The sequence below is a fragment of the Aplosporella prunicola genome (genome assembly GCF_010093885.1).
Source record: "Aplosporella prunicola CBS 121167 unplaced genomic scaffold K452scaffold_22, whole genome shotgun sequence".
Classification (NCBI taxonomy): Eukaryota; Fungi; Ascomycota; class Dothideomycetes; order Botryosphaeriales; family Aplosporellaceae; genus Aplosporella; species Aplosporella prunicola.
Window position 1 is genome coordinate 113,443 of NW_022983550.1, and position 19,743 is coordinate 133,185.

Here is a 19,743-nt window from a genome sequence, read left to right on the forward strand (position 1 = left end):
AAAAAAAAAAAATCCTTGTCTGCCCATTCACAACACGCGCTGTGGCGCTTTGGGAAGCTCCAATACCACTCGTGGAATCTCAAGCAAGGAGGAAGGTGTAGGCAATTGCACAGTGGGAAGAAAGCCATTCCGCAGGCATTTACTCACGAGTTTGCATAAGATCCTCCACAGCAAGTCGGTGCAGGCCCTTCTGGTTGCCTATGGTCTTGATAACATCCCAGGACAAACCATTGACGCTGATCCACCTGCAAGCGACCCAGTCTTCTTTAGGGCGTTCAAGGAAAGCCGGCAGGGTGTTATTGTCCAGCTCGTATTGCATCATGTTCTCGTCTGAGAAGTCGACGACGGTAATGCTACATGGAGCCCGCAGATGGGCGTGCTTTTCGTCGCCATCGGCGGTGGTGTCAACGCCTGGTTCTGCGCCGGGCTCTTCCTCCCACGTCTCGCGCGTGGGCGAATGGTAGTGAGTGATGGTGTTGGTGCGGGTCGGACGGCGGTGGAGGCTGTCGAGCGAGTATCGTGCGTCTTCGAGATCAATGGGGCTGGCGGCAGGCTCTGGGGCGCCAGCAAAGTCGCGTACGGTCGGGTCGGCCATGTCGAGGGAAAGGGACTACGAGTAGGGAGCGTCGGGGGACCGAGGGGACAGGCGCAAAAGACATAGCGGGCGTGCAAGAGAGGCAGTTGATCGCAGGATGGCCAGGCTGGCGCCGCTCAAGGGGCGAGCGGAGCCGAGGGCTGGGGGGGAGGAGCACCGTGCCAGGACAGAGGGCAGAAGTGGCCCGTAATGATCTTCTGTCGGCGGGCATGATGCGCAACAATAGGTCGTCGAAGGAGCCTATGTCCTGTAAGAGGGATCGCGGTTCGGGGGCCGGGTCATTAATCATCGCGAGCCAAGCCGGCCATTGCATGAACGAGGCAATCTCGAGTAGTCGGGCGCCAAGCACAAGAAGCCTCCTCACTTCCAGCACACCCAACACTGCCTCGCCCAATCCCTCCTCCTCATTTCTCACCACGACAGCCATATACCACCCGCCACTCCCGACACCCGCGCGCTGCATCACATAGCTCCCCTCCGCCCCGACTCTGCCAGCCAGCGTCGCCTGACCTTGCTTGCTCTTCGACAGCCGGCCCGCTCGAGGACAAGAGGCAGACTGACAATCGCCACGGCTCGTGCACCTTCCCGACGTGGTCCCCTCAGGAGAGCAAACACCATCACGAGCGACCACAAGCCATCAGCGCCCTGATCCTGAGCCTCTGCCTGTCCGCCTCGCAGGCCCCGCATGTCGCTTTCTGCCCGCTCCTCCTGAACCTCGCTCCGTCCTTCGGAAATCACCCCATCGCTGACTCGGCCCTTGCCAAGTCTCTCGACGCCGTAGTTTGTTGCTTGGTCGGCTATTTCATCACCTGCATTGTTGGCGTTATCGGGTGTGTCAGGTTGCTCTTCGTCTCCTCGACAAACCACTGACGCGTCGGGCCCAGCTCCTTTGCACCCTCCGGATTGCCCTTGCGTTACCCTCTGCTAGGATCCACCGCGACACCAATCCACCGGACGCCCGCAGCCCTCCATCATCATGCGCGAGGTCAACTTTAGCATCCCAAACTCCAACAAGGCCTCTGTCGGCATCACCACCGCCCTCTATGATCGTCGAGCACTGGATTGCACGTCGACCCTCCCGCTCATCAACTCTTTGAACCACCTTGCCTACCTCACTACCTCCTCGGCGCGTATCCGCGACATCCTTACCGTCGATGGTGGCGTCGAGAGGCTGGTCTGCATACTGAAAGATGGCCGGAGCAAGGACATGATGGACATCTGGAAATGGAACCTGGCCTTCCAGTGTGTCGTCAACATCGGCGTCCGCGGTTCCGAGAACGTGCGCACTCGTGTCGTGGAAGCTGACATGGTGCCCGTCATCGCTACGGTCCTCGACAACTACATCCGAGTTATTGACAAGTGCAGAGAGAGGGCCGAGGCCGAGTACAAACGGAGCAATCCCCGCTACGGACTATCCGGAAGGCATTTCTCGAGGACTGGAGATCCTTTGAACACCGGAGTGGGTAGGTCGGAACGGTCGCGGCGCCATGCGCCTCCTCCCATCGAGATTCCGCAGTCCTACAACCAGGCACAACTGGAAGCAAGGCCTGCAGATGCCGGTTCGAACTCGGCTTTCTCGATAAACTCGCCCCCTGAAAGGACGGCTTTCTCTCGACCACATCACCATCACCATTCTCGTGGCGAGAGCCGGGCGCATGCCCTTGCACCAAGGACCGGACCGAGCCGCCAGCACCTCACTCAGTCACACTCAAATGCCGTGTCTACGATGGAACCTCAGGATTTCGGTATCCGTCCGGTCAGGGACGTTGATAGACTTCCCTCGATGCTTCCAAACTTGCAACGAGATATCACTTCCCAGCCTGAGTCTCCTACCACTCCCAATGCTCTTTTGCAGGCCCAAGCAGTTAATGCTCGGTCCCAATCCACCACTGGGAGAACTCGTAGGCGGCCATCCATCCGGCACCAAATTTCAACTTCTGGCGAATCGGACGATGGTCAGGCTGAAGAAATCGTCTCCGATGATCACGCGACAGCAGGGCCCGCGGGCGAGCCAATTGTCGGCATCCAGAACGAAATCAACATGCAGGATATTGTTGATAACGAGGAGATGCTTGATGCCGGGGCGACTCCTGTTGGCTTGGCCGCCCCCGCTTCGGAGGGAACCGATGCGGAAACATTTAACATCACCCACAGATCGGCTATTGATGGTAGTATCCTCAACCCGGCAGCGACACAAGCGGCAGGTCCCTTGGGTTTCTCGCCTGCACAGCCAGCCATCAACGTCGCCAACGCTACGCCACCCACTGGTATGCAAGTTAATTTGTATCCCCGGTACCCCCAGGACCGGAACACTGCCAATGTGCTAGCTGCTATGCCTCGGGACGAGGACGTATTGATGTCTTTGCAATTGTTGGCATATGTATCCAAGTATTGCAATTTGCGGTCCTATTTCCAGAAGTCGCACCTTGTACCAAAACTCAGGATTAGCAACGCCGACCTTGCGTTGCTCGACGGCGAGCCCAGTCAAACGTCGCTGCCTGAAGAAGAGGAGTGCCAGGAGGAATATCTTCTACCGGACGACTTCAACATCTTTCCCCTTGTTGAGAAATTCACTGTCCGTCATCATTCCCAGGACATGCAATATTGGGCGGGCGTCGTTATGAGGAACCTTTGCCGCAAAGACGATTCGCGCGGTGGCATCAGACAATGCGCATACTATCAGTGCGGCCGCTGGGAGGAGTACACTCGCCAGTTTGCCAAGTGCCGCCGTTGCCGTCGGACTAAGTACTGCAGCAAGGAATGCCAGAAGAGCGCCTGGGTTTACCACCGCCACTGGTGTGTTGCTGCGACTCAGTAAAGCCGCGGCGGGCCTCAAAAACATAACCCGCCACCATCTTTTTTCCTTCAGTCACATACCCATTTATGCAAGCATATGGCAAGGCGCAGGGAACAGTCAAATTCAGTTGTGTGCATCAAAGAACTAATGACATGGGCAACGACCACCACTACTCATTTCCTTTTTTGGGAACTCAAACTTTGGCGGAACTACTATAAGTCCTTTTTAACTATTGGGAGTTTGGAAGTGCGATGGGTGGGTATTCAAGCTTTCTGCTTGCGGCATTGTGGATTTGCAGGATCAGGGTTCCAAGATTGCGTCTGTCGAGGTTGCTGTTTCATCAGTTTGGTCCTGCTTGATATTCCTTCAGTACTATTTCGCTTGGGCTAGGTCATTTTGCTGCTTCCTCAGTTGAGCGTTAGGCGTGCACGCAGTTCAATCCGCTCCCTCTACTGGAGATAATTTCCTTTTGCAGTCCAAGTCGCGCTCTTTTGTTAATTTTCTTGTGCATTGGTTTGAGCTGCGTCAATTGAAATTGCGCCGTTAACCGTCAATCGTCGGAGTTTTCTTTGTTGAATTACAGACTCTCGTTGCTCCTCAAACATTGGTAGACTCAAGCTGGCAATCTACATGAGGCTGTGGGGTACAACATATTGATTATTAGTCGTTCCGTCCAATGAAAAAAAACAGTGACAGGCATCGCGCGTTCTAGCGCCACGCAGTGGAGGAAGCGATGCGTGGCAGCGCGAAGTAACCGCGCTCCACCTGTTCCTGCAGAAGGATCAAGTAACTAGCATATTTTTCCTTTGAAGGTGTTTACCTATCGTCTGGGAGCGAGCTGCTAATTCGCTGGTGCAATATGCTGATGCTTATTTGCTGATACGAGACATGTTCTCGTGACGATCTTCATGAATAAATAGTTCATATAATATATATATAGCCCACAGCTTATAAAAAAAATTTGCCCTTCACCGCCACGGAGCGTAGAGGTGGTTCAGGTTCTAGAGGTCCCTATTGCCTGGCCGTAAATAGCCTGTGCACAGCCCTGTCTCGTCTCAGCGGGCATTGCAAGGGTGGTCGCACGGCGGTGGGGTCGTAGGGCATCAGGCATCTCCATGATACAGGCGATCAACGCTGATGAACCGTGCGAAGAAATGCTCTGGGGCCCTTTTTGAAGACGAGCGTCTTGAAACAAGCCTTGGTGAGACACAGATCGTCGAGCAGATGCTCCCTCAGGTCCAGCACGGTTGAGGTGGCATCCGAGGCAGAGGTTTTGCTGCGCTGGCGACGTCAAAGACGCCAATCCTTTTCTATTCTTAGTCTGGCGTGCACGTTGAGTTCCCTCCGCTCGGCTGTGCTGGCTCGAGAATGCGCGCGGGTTGACGAGGTTTCTTGGCACAGCTTGCCATCCATCACGCCTCGCTGCGCCTCAGAGCTGCATTGTAAGCTGAGTCCTGTCACCCAAGTCCAGAGGGGCCGCGCGCACTCGTTGCAAACCTCGACCGACCATCTCTCTCGCTTCACTTCGACTCTACATACCCGTCCGTGCTTTCCTGGTTATGATTGGCCTGGCTACTCTTCACGACTCTACACGAGAATGAGCGGCGGTGACTACGACCAAGGACCTGACCGGCCCGGGGTGAGGAGGAGACATTCATCCCACCATGATGACGATGACTTGGAACCTGCCGCGTCTGCCCATAGCACGTATGCTGTCGACCGCGCGGGTCGTAGGGTCTTCTCCGAACCGGGCCTCCAGCCCGCCTCTACCTCTTCCGGAGTGGACAGTGCCGACTTCGCAGCAATTCCCACCCGCTCTGCAAGCAATGCCGCGCCGAGAGTCAGGTTCTCCGCCGACGTCGATAGGAGCACTATACCGAGAAGTGGTGCGTATGGGTCAGGTCCGACAGCACCGTTGCGGACCGGAGGAGCATCTGGTCCACTTGCGCGATCAGGAACGCCCAATCTTTCGCTGGATACACAGTCTGCAAAGGAGGACTCCCGGCCTTCTGTCCTAGGGCAGGATATTGTTCGATCGCCCGCGGAGAGCCCCCCATCAGCGTCCCCACGCCTTGCCAACAAATTATCACCATTGTCCCCGAACACCCGCGCCAGAGGATATTCGCTCCGAAGTTCCCTCTTCCGGAAGAACATTCAACACCCTGGAACCGAAACAGATGGTGGCATTATCGAGTTGCAAGACGCTGGGTCTTCAAGCCAGCCTAACTTAGTAGAACCATCTGAACCCAGTCCGGCGAAAAAATCAACAGATGGAATGAGCGTCACAGTGCGCCCATCTGTAGAACTTCCCCCACGGAACTATCCCGACCCTGAAGGCACGCCTTCCAGAACGGAAAAGAAGAGTAATCTGCCTGGTATTGCCGCGCTTCCGCATTACGAATCTTGGATCGCTGCAAAGTCTAAGCACAATGGTCTCGTTAAACAGGTTAAGGAGCGAATCGAGAAAGCTAGGAAATTCGTATTGCGGATCAATGAGATTCCACCAAGCAAGGACGGCCGGCACATTGACCTTGACGCCTCTCGCAAGATGGCATTGACCGATGACCGCACTGGGAAACTCTACGTTCCAAACACCATTCGCTCTAGCCGCTACAACGCCTGGAATTTCGTTCCTAGGCAGCTGCTTGCGCAATTCTCTAAACTCGCAAACTTCTACTTCTTATGCGTCTCCATTCTCCAGATGATACCCGGTCTTAGTACCACTGGCACATATACAACTATTGTTCCGTTAGCATTTTTCATAAGTCTTTCGATGTTTAAGGAGGGTTACGACGATTTCTGCAGATACAAACTTGACAAAGCGGAAAACAACAGTGAGGCCACTGTTCTCCGCGCGTATCAACCTATTGCCAATAAGGAGGCAGCAGACGAGGAACAGTCGACTTCACAACCAGGCGGTCCGATTCACTGGGCACCGATCAAGTGGAAGAACATTCGGGTCGGAGACGTGGTCAAGCTTAAGCGTGACGAAGCAGCTCCCGCTGACCTGGTACTCTTACATTCCACCGGTGCTAACGGGGCTGCTCATATCGAGACCATGGCCTTGGACGGTGAGACAAATCTCAAGAGCAAGCAAGCAAGTGCGGTATTGGCAAAAGCTTGCCAAAGCGACGAAGATCTCTCTGTTTGCAAGGCACACTTCGTAGTTGAGGATCCTAACCTGGATCTATATAACTTCGAGGGTCGTGTTACCTATGACGGGGAAACTGCGCCGCTGACGAATGCGGAGATCGTATACCGTGGCAGTATTTTGCGGAACACTCCAGAAGCCGTCGGCATGGTCATTTATACCGGTGAAGAATGTAAGATCCGGATGAATGCGAACAAAAACCCGAGAATCAAGGCTCCGGCCCTGCAAAGTCTTGTCAACAAGATTGTTCTTATCATCGTCGTCTTCGTCATCGTGTTGGCCATATTCAATACCGTTGCTTACCAGATCTGGTCCTCGAGAAACGAGGGCGACGCCTGGTACTTAACGAATGCTGGAGTGGCCTTCTTCCCTATCCTCACATCATTCATCATCATGTTCAACACCATGATTCCTCTATCACTTTACGTGAGCTTGGAGATTGTCAAGGTGTGGCAGATGTGGCTGCTCAACGACATTGACATGTATCACGCCGAATCGAACACACCTTTTGAAGCTCATACATCCACTATCAACGAGGAATTGGGCCAGATCAGCTACATTTTCTCAGACAAAACCGGTACTCTTACGGACAATACGATGAAGTTTCGTAAGATGAGCGTAGCTGGTACTTCATGGCTTCATAATCATGACCTCGGACCAGGGGATATTTACCCTCGACCTACTAGACCCAAGAAGAAGAACAACAAGGGAAAGAAACCATTGCGCAAGAGCTTGGCATCAGTCAAACAAGCTATGAAAAACGGATCCGAGACTGTCGAAAACATAAATGAAGAAGGTTCATCCGATGCCTTGGTGCCTCACCGAGAGAGTAGTCAATGGACCTCATCAGCTCGTCCTGGCAGGGTTCAGCCAGAACTTCTGACAACCGGTGATTTGATTCGTTATATACAACGGAAACCTTACACTGTCTTTGCCCGGAAGACTCGTTTGTTCCTACTTTCGATTTCTCTATGCCATACCTGTTTGCCGGAGGAACAAAAGGACGGCACCATTGACTTTCAAGCTTCCTCACCTGATGAGCTGGCGCTTGTCAGAGCTGCCCAAGAACTCGGGTACATGGTTGTTAACCGCGATATCAACACCATCACCCTCAAGAGCCGTACTGCTGCCAATGGCGAGCCAATCATCGAAACATACGAGGTGCTTGATGTCATTGAGTTTTCCAGCAAGCGGAAGAGGATGTCAGCTATCGTCCGATTTCCCGACAACCGCATCTGCATTCTTTGCAAGGGAGCCGACTCTATCATCATGCAGCGCCTCAAGCATGCTCAGATAGCCAATCAGAAGGTTGTGGAGATTGAGCGTCGGGCAAGTAAACGCAAAAGCATGGAAGCTCAAGTTGCTATAGCCCGGAAAAGCGAACAGGTTGAGCGGACCAGGAACAGCATGAGCCGCCCCAGCTTTTCAATGGGCCGTGCCAGCGCTGGTGGTCTTGGCCGTACCAGCATTGGTGGAACCGGTCGTGCCAGCATGGGTGGACTCAGTCGCGCCAGCGCTGGTGGGTTGGGGCGTACGAGTATGTCTGGCAACAAGTTGCAGCCTGTCAGAGATGAGCTTAATAACTGGCTCACTGAACGCGAAAGAGATGTTGATGTCTCTTCCATGGAGGAAAATAGTATTTACTATTCGCCACGCCCATCCGCTCAAATCGGCCGGGCTTCGATGGCTGTCTCTGAGGCTCGCAGCTCAATGCAGCTTGATGACGATGAAGAAGATCTGGTTGAAGAGTCACTTGTGGTCGATGAACCTACTGTCATTGAACGGTGTTTCCAACACATTAATGACTTTGCCACCGAGGGTCTGCGTACATTGCTTTACGGATATCGTTTTATCGATGAACAAGAGTACCGAGGATGGAAGAAGATCTACCTCGACGCGACCACCAGCCTAGTGGATCGTCAAGTCATGATTGAGCAAGCTGGTGAGCTGATAGAGCAGAATCTTGATCTGGCTGGTGCTACGGCTATCGAAGATAAGCTACAGAACGGTGTACCACAAGCAATTGACAAGTTGCGCAGAGCCAACATCAAGATGTGGATGTTAACTGGCGACAAGCGCGAAACCGCTATCAACATTGGCCAGTCCTGCCGTTTGATCAAGGACTACTCATCCGTCACAATCCTAGATCATGAGTCTGGAGATGTTGAGCAGCACATTGCCTCTGCCATTGTCAGCACTACTTCCGGCAATGTTGCACACTCTGTCATGGTTGTTGACGGTCAGACGCTATCAATGATTTCAGAGGACCACTCGCTACACTCCCTATTCTTCGATCTTGCCGTTCTGGTCGACTCTGTCATTTGCTGCCGCGCCAGCCCCAGCCAAAAGGCCAGCTTGGTTAGTATGGTACGCAAGAAGGTCAAGAAGAGCATCACTCTTGCCATTGGTGATGGTGCGAACGACATCGCAATGATTCAAGAAGCTCACGTTGGTATTGGAATCACGGGTAAGGAGGGTCTCCAGGCAGCCAGGGCTTCGGACTATTCCATTGCACAGTTCAGGTTCCTCACCAAGCTTTTGTTGGTGCACGGGCGATGGAACTATATCAGGACATGCAAGTACACCGTTGCAACATTCTGGAAAGAATTCGTCTTCTATCTTACTCAGGCATTGTTCCAGAGATGGACTGGATACACAGGCACTAGTCTCTACGAGTCCTGGAGTTTGAGTATGTTCAACACGGTATGTTAATCATTTCTAACCCTCAACTAAAACGGTTTAACCAACGAAATTAGCTCTTCACCTCCTTACCGGTTATCATCCTGGGTATCTTCGAGCAAGACCTCGCCCCGTCGACATTGCTCGCCGTTCCAGAACTGTATACCAAGGGCCAACTCAGCGGTGGTTTCAACTTCAAGGTCTACCTAGGCTGGATATTCATGGCGTCATCAGAGGCCATAGTCGTATTCTTCTGCATGCTGGGCTTGTACGGGCAAGCCCTCTTCACTGAAGATCAGGGCCTCTTCGCCATGGGAGACCTCACATTCACGGCGATCGTTGTCCTGATCAGTGTCAAACTGCAGCTTCTGGAAATGCACACGAAGACATACACGGCTCTGTTCAGCCTCGTGCTGTCTGTCGGCGGCTGGTTCCTGTGGAACATCATCCTGGCGGCCATGTACAGCAACAACGAAATCTACAATGTCAAGGATGGCTTCTTCGATCGCTTCGGACGCAACGCATCGTGGTGGCTGACGCTGATCATGATCCTAGCATCAGTCATCGTCTTTGAATTGGGCATCTCATCACTCCGTGCGACATTCTTCACAACCGACGTTGACGCCTTCCAGGAGCTAGAGAAAGACCCACAGATCCGACGGCGCTTCGAGGACGCTAGTGTCGACGAGTTGCAACAGGGCTGGCTACTACGTGGTGACAAGGACGCCAAGGACAAGCGTGCCAGCGTTGGCGACGTGCCGGCCCTGACGGCACGAGAGCAGGAGGAGCGCGAGGGCGAGGTCCGCGATTTGCTACGGAATAGGCCGGCGAGCCTAGAGGAAGGTCGTGCAAACGAGGGCGCAGACGCTGCGCGTGCGAAGCCCCGCAGCAGCCTCGAGATCCAGGAGATGTTGTCCAGAGGCTTCGGCAGTGTGAGGAGATAGGGAAACGGCTGTCATGAAGGAAACGCCTGCACCAATGTCGAAATGAGGCCTTTATTGAATATTCTGCATAGTAGTTAGTAATGGGGGAGGTAGGGGTTTTTGTGGCGTGTACGATTGGACGTTGCCGTTTGGAGCTGGGTTGATGCAGTATGATGACGATCAGGAAGAGATGGAATTTTAGACACGCGATATGATGTTGGCCTCTCTGGCTTGTTTTACTGCTATTCGCCTTCATATTTACATTTACGTTTCGAAGTTCCATTGCACTTGTTCAGCTGTACAAAAGTCCTTCCAATATTTCTTGTTATTTCACTTCAGCTTATTGAATGACTAGTTTGGGCTTCACGTTCACACCATGAAACATAAAGCTAGTAACTGTTGTGTCACCCACAACGGTTTCGGATCAGCTAAGCTTGGGGCGCGTCCGGAGTACATAAAAAGTCAAGGTCACAGCTGGCTGAAGATAGCCAAACCAATATGAGATTTCACCACAGTTCGGATCCGGGAGTAAATCAGCTCCAGGAATATCACCAATATGGCGAGTCTAGAGGAAGATGTGCTTCTGATTGGGAACGAGGAATATGATGCGAAAAAGACGTGGATGTATGCAGATGAATGAAGCTCAGTGCCCTCGTTTTTCCCGTTCATGAATCAAAATGACAGTCATGCGCCATCTTATGTTGTGCCACGGTGGGAGGACAGCCAGAGCACTGTACAGACACGACAAGAAGGTATTAATGGTGATCACAACTACTTCAGAGACACATCGTTAAATCCCTCGGCATCCATCATCCACTCTCTAGTTACTGCCCAGTGCAACCCACACCCAAGCACGCTTACTGATCCAATAAGCCACCTACCCGCTCTCACGCCGCGCCAACGATCAGCAGTCCCGGTCAAGACGCAGCTGGGAGGGGGAGGGGGGGGGGGGGGACGAAGGCGAAGGGCGCTGCCGCGGACATTGCTGACCGGCAGCTCGCTTAGCAAGGGCGCAGCAGGGGGTGCAATGTAGGTTTCGGGAGAGAGGGGCAAGGGGTCCTCAAGCCCACAAAGCAGCAGCGGCAACAGATGCGCACTTTGTCGCAGCTCGACGTGTGCGGCGACCATTTGCTGCGCGGCACGGAACACAGACGCACGCGACCAACGCACGCATCAGCGCGTCTCGTCGCCGGCGTCCACGCACTCGAGAGTATGACTGCTTATACATGTACTCTACAGTCGGGCCGCGGCCTATTCTGCAAGCCAGAGGGGAGCGTGATTCGTCAGGTTGCTAACGTGCGGCACGCGGGTGCCCGCGGGGAATTAATTACTATGCTGGGAAACAAAAAGGCGTTAAATACATGAGAATTCGTCAAGGCGGAAGCGGACGCTGCCACATCATTAAAAGGCCTAGGCCGCTGCCGCTCCTGTCATTGCGCCGCAGCAGCCAGAGGAGCATATAGAAAGGATATTGGCGCAATGCAACGACAGCCAACGCCAGTCAATGCAAAAGAGTTTGAGCAATTCTTACTGACAGGGAAAGCCGAGCCGGTTGGCTTAGTAGCCATCTCGGTAATTCGAATAGCGGTTGTTGGGTGAAAAGGCACTGGCGTAGTCCGAGTCGGGGTAGGCCGTAGTGCGGTCAGCCTCAGGTAGAAGTTCCTTGACTTCCCAGTTATGAGTCCTGATGCCGACGCTAAATTCAAGGTCTTCCTTTGTAATGGAGTCCCAATACTATGAAGTGTATTTATGTTAACCAACGATAATCTCGAGCATGCTAAAGGAAAGGCGCAGACAAAAGTGTAAAACGTACCTTGTAGATCATCATCACAGCGAGCAGGTTGCAGATTGTGACGAAGAATAGCCCGTCAACGTAATGCGAGGCGCGCTCACAGATGATGTCGCTGACGGCATACAACAAGACCTGTCCGACGACGAAGAAGAAGACGCCGAAGAATATGTGCACCAACGGCCAGCGGTCTTGCAAGGTGTTCAGGACCAAGAACAACTGCATCACGACGTAGACGAATAGGAAGATGGCGTTGAACAAGTACACGACGACAAACAAGCCGACCGTATTCTCAGGCCCCAAACCAGCCCAGCCCTTAAATGTGAGCAGAGATACGGCGAAAGAGATGATGAACATGACCAGAGAGCTGATGCGCAGCAACCATACTGAGACTGTGGTCCCATCTTCGTAAAGTTGAAAGCCGACGAAGCCGTTAATCAGGAGACAGGTGCAGAGCGCGGAAGAAAGACCGTTTTGCACGGCGGCGAAATAGGCAAAGGCGCCATTGCCCGGAGGTATGACGCCGGAGTCGAGAAGTAGAGAGAATATGGTGAGAAGACCATAGATGCAGAAAAAGGTCGTAATCTCCTTGCGGCCTGTTGCGGAAGCGACGCGTCAGTTGTGTTCTACGCTGGGGCAAAGCCTGTGAATTGGCAGGTGTAGTATTTGGCAAGCATACCGACAGCGGTGAACTTGGACCTCACATGGACGATCATGATAGTGGTCATTATGAGCGCAGCAATGTGTATAAAGTCGTTCGCGGTTTCGAAAATCATGGTGTTTGCTAGTTCAACGGCGCGCGCAAAGCAGACTGTTTGTATGCCGTGGCCGGACGAGGATATGGACGAGGGCGGACCGACCATGGCGCATAGCGGTATAGGCGCCTTGCTGCATACCGAGTCGAAATCACCGAAGCCCATGGCGCCGGTGTTCTAAGGCGAGTGGATATCGAGGAATCGTACGGAAGCGAAGGCGACGGACGGCTCGAGGCTGAGGTTTGCGGCTCGTGGATGCGGCGGCGACAGGTCGTGAGTGGTGTGAAGAAACGAACGTGCAGCGCACCAAGGTTCGAGCGAGCGGAGGGATTTGTGTCAGGTACGGACGTGCGCCGTGTAGTGAGGGTGGACGAGCGGGCGGCTGGGTGGGTGGGGACTCAAAGGCTGGGGTCAGGCATTCCACGCGGCAGGGGGCGGTCAACACGGGCCCCGCTTATGCCGAGATCCCGTCAGATCTCTCATGTTCATGTTGCAGAGGAAATACGATGGTTCACATGTCACAATGCGCGTCGTTGGAGCGAGCTATAGTTTTACCGCTGTACTGATAGTCATACATGAAGGAAGGTCCGACAAACATGTCCTAGCCGCCACCCCCTGCGTGCCCTCCGCCCCCAGTTCTCATGGATGGCGTCCCGGGCCGCTGCGAAGGGGCGACCAAGATAACTGCAAATCGTGTAACGCATCAAAAAGAGCAAAACGCAAACTCAGAACTGGCATCGAACATGGTATATGGTACTAAAGAATGACACCAAGAGGAAACAAACAGGCGGGATGAGCATATTAAGGATCAGGTGCCGTGAAATATGCCGGAAAAGGAGACGGAAAAGAGAGAGGAAAAAAAGACAAAAAGAAAACAATACCCTAACAGACTGCAAACAAACCGGGGGAGAAGGAGCACAACACATGCGTGGGGCCAGCCAAGCAGAAAAATGTGCGCTTGCCAAGCGAAAAGTCGTGACAAGTGGTATCGAGGGGGATTAGAGAAATTTCCGGGGCCCGTGACAAAGAGAGACCCAGAAAAAAGGATGAGCACCGAGCTCGAGACGATGGTGTATAGAGCAAGCCCACAACCTAAGCCAGCCAAACCTAACCACCCGTGTTCGCCGAGTCCCCCAGTTTCGGAAAAAATTACCGCAGAAAAGACACGAAAATGACAAACACGCTCCAGGAATGCAAAAAACCAAACAATGCAAAAGCCAGACCGCACCAAATTCGTGAAAGTGAGAAACGAAAAGAATCGGTGTCTCAGCAGTGCACTTTAGCGCAAAGGCCAGAGAGACGACCAGACTGGAGAGCCAATCTAGAGAAAGAAGAAAGCAACGAACCCAAAGCAACAAATCATGAAAATCATTAAGGATTACAGCAGCATACTAGTATGCCGCCTGCATCTCCAGGGAGTGCACAGGTTGGGTCGGAATCGAAGGAGTGGGCGATCCGGAACGGGACGACATGGCATCTTCGTAGCCTACGAGAGCCTGCGAGTGGAGCTTGAAAGCTTCACCCATGAGTTTGGTGATACTACCAACATGTTAGCTTGGGCTGTTCTCTTGAATTTGAAAGAACCGACAACTTACCCCCAAACGACGACTTCATCAATCATACTACCCCAGAGACGCGCCACAGTCGAGCTCAACTTGGCACCGTAAACATCCACGGAATCGTCGTCAAAGAGGTTCCGAAGCTTGTTGTACATGGCGAGTTCCTCCTCGGTCGCGGGCTCTTCGTCATGTTCCAGGCGATAGAGCCACAGCGTAAGGATGACCATCAGATCCATGCCGCAAAGCGGATGCTCAATGCTCCAGTTAGTAGCTGACGTACGAGCCACCCAGCGAATACCCTGCAACGCAGCAACCTCGATGCATTCGAAACATTCTTCAATGACCTTGATCATCTCCTGAGAACGCTTGACCTTGTCTCGTGCGTTGGTCATGGAAGCTGCAACCTCATATGAATCATGATAACGAAGGGCTTCCTGCACAGACTTGAGATCGACGAGAAGGCGAGCGCGAGCGTTGCGGTGCACGGCCATGGCATTGAAGATGAGCGGGTGGCCCTTGTGCGGCGCACTGAGCTTGACAACAACAGTCTCCGGTTCGCAAATCTCAAGCGACTTCTCCCAGGTCTCAAGAGCAAGTCGCAACTTGTACTCAGTCACGACATCCTGGAGAGCCTCCGGGCTGCGCTTGTGGTACCAAACCTCGAGGAAAAGCGCGTTGATCATGACACGAGTCGCGAAGGCACTGTAGCGGGCGGTCTCTCCTTGGAAAAGGTTGTCGTGTGCCTCGCGGAAGGTGATATCGTTTGAAGCTGCGAGATTGTCGCGCCAAGAGTCGTCATCGGAAGGATCCACGTTCCACAGCGTTTCGGAAGAGGGTAGCTCCAGGTTGTCGAACTCGTTGAAGCTGATTGCAGGCGTGTGGTTGTAGGTCATGGTCAGAAGCCCAAAGAAAATGTACACCGCATAATAGGTACGGCGGCATTGCTCGTCTTCAATCCACTCCTTGTGCGTGGGATGCGCACCATCGCGGGCCTCGGAACGAAGCTTGAGCTCATAGCGATTGCCGGCAACCATGTTGGCGAGCAGACTCTTGATGGAACAGGCCCATTCCAATCCCTTGGGATCGCCGCTCCAGCTTGCGAATATCATGTTAAGGAGCGTGCTCTGCATCGTCCAGAGAGGGCATTTACGCGAACTGAAGTTTTCCTTGTTCTGCAGGAACTGGTTGACGAGGACTTTGGCGCCAATGTGCAGCATGTAAGCCTGGTCTTGGTCAAAGGTGTATAGGGCGCCGATTGAGAGCACGGCCAGCAGTAAAGGAGCAGAGATCTCGGTGGGATTGTAAGACGCAGGATGAAGGAAGGGCAGGTGGTGGTGGAACAGGTTGAAGTAGGTCGAGAGGTATCTGTTCAGCAAGGTCACACTAGGCAGTTGGAAGGTATCCAGAAGGATTCCTTCGCTGTCGCAACGCTTGATGTTCTCGAGTATCTTGACACAAGCCTCGTCCCCTTCAATTTGCGGTGCCTTCGCCATGGTCAATGCTTGACTGGGGCCAGGAGACCTGCGGTAATCGACGGGGGAGACGGGTCCCATCAGGGGATACGGCGACAGAGCGCCCGGGGTACCGAGGCCAGAGCCCTGGAGTGAGCTCTGCAGGGACGGGAAGGAGGGAGCGAGGCCGTCAGTTCCCGAGCCTTGTCGCTCCATGATGGGCGCCAGCTGGTTTGGATGTCCTTGGACGGTGCCGGCGGTGTTGAAGGTCATATGCGACTCTTGCGATCCAGACATGCTCGACGAGATGGAGTGCGATTTGCCTTCCGAGACAGGGTGAGGCAGCATGGAATCCCACATGGGCATCTGCGGGAGGGAGACGGGCCCAGATGGGTAGCCGACAGAGGGCTCGAGGAGCGCGGGGCCATGAGGCGACATGACCGTTTCTGGTTCATGGATCATAGGCTCTGGTTCCTGGCTAGCCATGGCTTTGTGGTGGAAGTCTGTGACCAGCATGGCAGCAGTCTCAATGTCAACCATGCCATCACTGCTCGCTTCGATCTGTTCGAGGGTCGCGGTGTCTAGACCGATCGACGGCTTGGAGGGACCGGCTTGCGACATCTCGGCGGGCTTCGGCGCGGCACGGCGCTTGACCTCGCTGTGGAGCGGCACGCCGCCATCCTTGGCGTGAACGGTACGGTCGTGTCGCAGCAAGAGGTCACGACGGACAAAGGTGCTTCGGCACTTGAGGCATTTGAAGGGGCGTTCCTTGGTATCTGTGAGATGGGGCGGCGTCAGCAGGCGCGGCGCACGGGCGGAGGCCCTCGGCTGTTCGCCTCTGGGGGCGAGGGCGGGCTCAAAGAGAGAGGGAGACTTACGCGATCGCTCGTGTCTGCTGCGGTGCTCGCTGCGGCTGAAGGCGCGATTGCAGAACTGGCACTTGTATTTCTTCTCGGGTTGGGCGGCAGGTTTGCGGCCGCCTGTTGAAGGCGAGCCGGATGCGAGCATGGTCATGGCAGCGGCTGGCATCGAGGTAAATCTCGGCGCACTCTTAGGCGGGGTTGCTCGAGGGTCGACTCGGCGACGGGCGCGAAGAGTTTAAAGCGTGAAAGGATTGCGGATATTGAGCATTCCGTATGTGTAGGATCATGGAACGGATGGATTTGGGGCGACAGAGACGACGGGGCTCGTCTCTAGTCGGGCAGGACGGAGACGCCGGACGGTGGTATCGCCGGCGATATGGATGGGGATAGAGAGCGGGAGGGGGGGAGGAGGGGCCGCTCGAGCGCGCGCGAGACGAAAAGGTGGGAGAAGAAATGAGGGGCTGAGAGAGGGTGGGAAAGGGAGAGAGGCGGCAGGTTTTGGACGCGGGGGCAAGAGGCCTTGGCAAGCGTTTTCTCACGCATCGGCTCGCTCGCCCCTAGCTCTTGCATGCATTACCAGCCATTACTCACCACAAGGATATCAGCCTCACTTTCCCACGCCCCACCTGCATTCTCGTCGCCCATGGGCAGGCAATGAACGGGCAACACGAGGCGACGCGGCCGGGGTGCGGGCTGGCTGACGTTGAGGTGCACGCGTGGGATTAAGAGGCCCACTCCCGCCGTCCACTCCCCGCGCTGCTGCAAATGGCGGTATCCCTCCCCTCCACCTCAAATGCAGCCACCTCACACCGCCCGCTGCGAGCTGACCCGGCTCTTGGTGGCACCGTGTTTCGTCGCATCGCTTCTGACCGCGCGATCTGCACCGCAGTCTTCTTGTTCCTGACTCCCCGTGTACAAGCGCCGCCTAGCCCGCCTACAGGATCTCCTTCCCCGCGACCCAAGGCCAATTTTGAAATTGCCGCCGCGTCGCAAGGAGATCACCCTGCCCGTCCCTGCCCGTCCGCGTGGCTGATCGTTGGCCGTCCACGCTTCGTCACCCATCGAGTGGCTTGACACGCCCAGCCTCTCCTTTTTCGTCCTCAATTTCATAGCAGACGTCGATCAACCCCTCCGGCTCCCGTTATCTTATATCTGCAAGAGCACACACCCCGCGCTAGAACCCCTCCCGTCCTCTTGGAAGCCGTCGTGGAAAAAACAAACCTCATCAAACCGGTAAAGCCAGTAGCCGTCATTTCCGTCATACCCGGCATAAGTTCTAGCCTTTCATCAAATGAGCTTCGCGACACATTAACCCCTTTTTCCTGCGCCCACTTTTCGCCGTCGATTGATCAGCCATGTCGTGGTTCCGGAACCGCATCCTTGGGCTTAATCCTCCAGCCGTTTGAGGCCTCTTTCCACGCATGGCCTTCCGTTCCGCTTCCACGCGACAATATACGCCTCACGCATCATACTCGCTAGTCGTATCGACTTTACTTTGTCGAGGTGCCCCTCTTGTCTGATACAACGCAAGACCCTCCAGGTGCACAACCTTGCACTAACCAAGCCCCTCTCTGCTCGCTTCATCCACCAATCCAGAATGTGCAGCCTTCCAAGGACGTCATCCCAAGGTCTAGAAGAGGCCCCAGGCCAACCCCATGGAAGCAGTATCAAGGAAAACCCGAGGGATCGTCAATGCCATTCAAAAGGAATGCTTCGTCATTGATCGCAGTGGAGGGGTAAACGTATCGTCTCGCTACCTGGCGTCCCGCCCCTGCTACGCATCGAATGTCGTACGGACGACAACCAAGGTATTGATTTTTTTCCCCCGGCGTTTATGCAACGCCGGCGCTTGCCATGTGCGGTCCAGATGAGGAGCAAAGTTTTTGTTTTCTAGAGGCATTGATCAGCCTTAGATTGATATCCTACCACGTACAATTGACTCCCACCCAGTCACCTGTCATAGGTTAATTCAAAGCTTAATTAGGCAGGTTTTCAGGTGCAAATGTCTCAAATTACAGTTTTCTAATGCTCTCTTGCGAACACCGTCCAGCTGAATGGAAGTCCACTTTCGCCGACTACCTATGGATCACTGGAGCGCCGGGGTGTAGGCCCAACAGAATGGCATCGATAACGTCAGTTGCTGATCGCCAATAGCTCTCAATGCTATAAAAAGAAGTCATTCTTCGTTTCGATTGGCGAACAATTAGCTTGCAAATCGCCATATACTTGGGGCATTGGCAAGCTCCTGTGATCCTCAGGGACAGGCCAAGTTTAACGATCACATTGTCTTCACGGCAGCCAGCCTTGGGAGTGGTGTCTATGGCCGACCTGAGGCTTCGTCTACTGCCATCTCTGGATCAAATACGCCCTTGAACGGACCGCAATATAACCAAAGTCTTCTGTAGCCACGAGTAGCTACCAGCACTAACAAAGGCCGATTCAGTGGAAGATGGCAGTTAAGCCGTCGAACCAGTCTAGTGGCTTAGGGTGCGACATCGTTAGCGGGCTAACCTAATAAGGCTGCATGGGCGCATGAGTAGGTGCATTGCCGTTCCGCAGGGCTGTAGCGCCGATAGCAGCACAAACCTAGAGTATGGATCTAAGACTTTGTTCTTGGTAGCGCCGGTAAGAGCAAGCGAACGCATCCAATGCAATCCACAACCGGATTCGGAGCACAGCTTCATTCATCCAGACATGTAAACAAAGAAAGAAGGCAACACGGCTCTCCACACAAGCCCATGACAAATCAGCCCTCCGACAGACAAGGAATGCATGAGAGCAAGGGCCTGTTGAGATCCCCATGCCCAAGGGTTCTCCGCAACGCTAAGTCCACGTGCTGGACTAGGTCGGCGCTGATCAATCACGATAGCAGTTAGCATAGACCACGAGGTCATGCTGAGGGAGAGCGGGCGCAGCGCCGCAAGTGAGAGTGGTGGTGCGGAAACAGCCTTGGCCCAGCAGTCTCCCCAGAAGCGGCGGCGAAGTTTAAGCTGAGGCGCCTGGGTGTGGCCCCCTCCTGGCGCTGACTCGGAGGCGTTATTTGAAATGTTCATTACAGCTGTGACATGATTCGCCGCGACGCTTTGTTCTCAGCGGAAAGGTGGCACTAGAAGGACGCTTCGGGAGAATCCGAAGCATCAGGAGTTATGCAACGTTGGTAATAGACTAATAGTATAGTAAT

General features: G+C 54.1%; 6 protein-coding genes across 6 annotated transcripts in view; 2 read left to right on the forward strand and 4 right to left on the reverse strand.

The window, feature by feature from the left end:
- K452DRAFT_290341 (uncharacterized protein) overlaps positions 1–802 on the reverse strand; it is a 2,689-nt gene extending 1,887 nt beyond the window's left edge. The window contains exon 1 of the mRNA XM_033540985.1: positions 148–802. Within this exon, the coding sequence (XP_033394400.1) occupies positions 148–595 (448 nt within the window). The 5' untranslated portion in view covers positions 596–802. The remainder of the gene's footprint in view (positions 1–147) is intronic.
- A 769-nt stretch (positions 803–1,571) lies between these two features.
- On the forward strand, positions 1,572–3,413 carry K452DRAFT_233811 (uncharacterized protein; the record flags this gene model as incomplete). Its single annotated transcript, XM_033537332.1, has 1 exon — positions 1,572–3,413. One exon carries the CDS (start codon positions 1,572–1,574, stop codon positions 3,411–3,413), a length of 1,842 nt encoding a protein of 613 aa, XP_033394401.1.
- Positions 3,414–5,667: 2,254 nt separating this feature from the next.
- K452DRAFT_233405 (uncharacterized protein) lies at positions 5,668–10,166 on the forward strand (the record flags this gene model as incomplete). The annotated part of the gene is made up of 2 exons (XM_033537302.1): positions 5,668–9,246; positions 9,300–10,166. The coding sequence occupies 2 exons, from the start codon at positions 5,668–5,670 to the stop codon at positions 10,164–10,166; spliced, it is 4,446 nt and encodes a 1,481-aa protein (XP_033394402.1).
- Positions 10,167–11,375: 1,209 nt separating this feature from the next.
- On the reverse strand, positions 11,376–13,082 carry K452DRAFT_276364 (uncharacterized protein). The gene is made up of 3 exons (XM_033539271.1): positions 12,614–13,082; positions 11,959–12,530; positions 11,376–11,879 (listed from the first exon to the last, which is right to left on the reverse strand). Exons 1-3 carry the CDS (start codon positions 12,852–12,854, stop codon positions 11,703–11,705), a joined length of 990 nt encoding a protein of 329 aa, XP_033394403.1. The 5' UTR covers positions 12,855–13,082; the 3' UTR covers positions 11,376–11,702.
- A 998-nt stretch (positions 13,083–14,080) lies between these two features.
- Positions 14,081–16,707, reverse strand: K452DRAFT_233830 (uncharacterized protein; the record flags this gene model as incomplete). Its single annotated transcript, XM_033537334.1, has 3 exons — positions 14,081–14,228; positions 14,285–16,475; positions 16,578–16,707. The coding sequence occupies 3 exons, from the start codon at positions 16,705–16,707 to the stop codon at positions 14,081–14,083; spliced, it is 2,469 nt and encodes an 822-aa protein (XP_033394404.1).
- Positions 16,708–19,246: 2,539 nt separating this feature from the next.
- Positions 19,247–19,615, reverse strand: K452DRAFT_360936 (uncharacterized protein; the record flags this gene model as incomplete). The annotated part of the gene is made up of 1 exon (XM_033546384.1): positions 19,247–19,615. The coding sequence occupies one exon, from the start codon at positions 19,613–19,615 to the stop codon at positions 19,247–19,249; it is 369 nt and encodes a 122-aa protein (XP_033394405.1).
- Between the last annotated feature and the right edge of the window lie 128 nt (positions 19,616–19,743).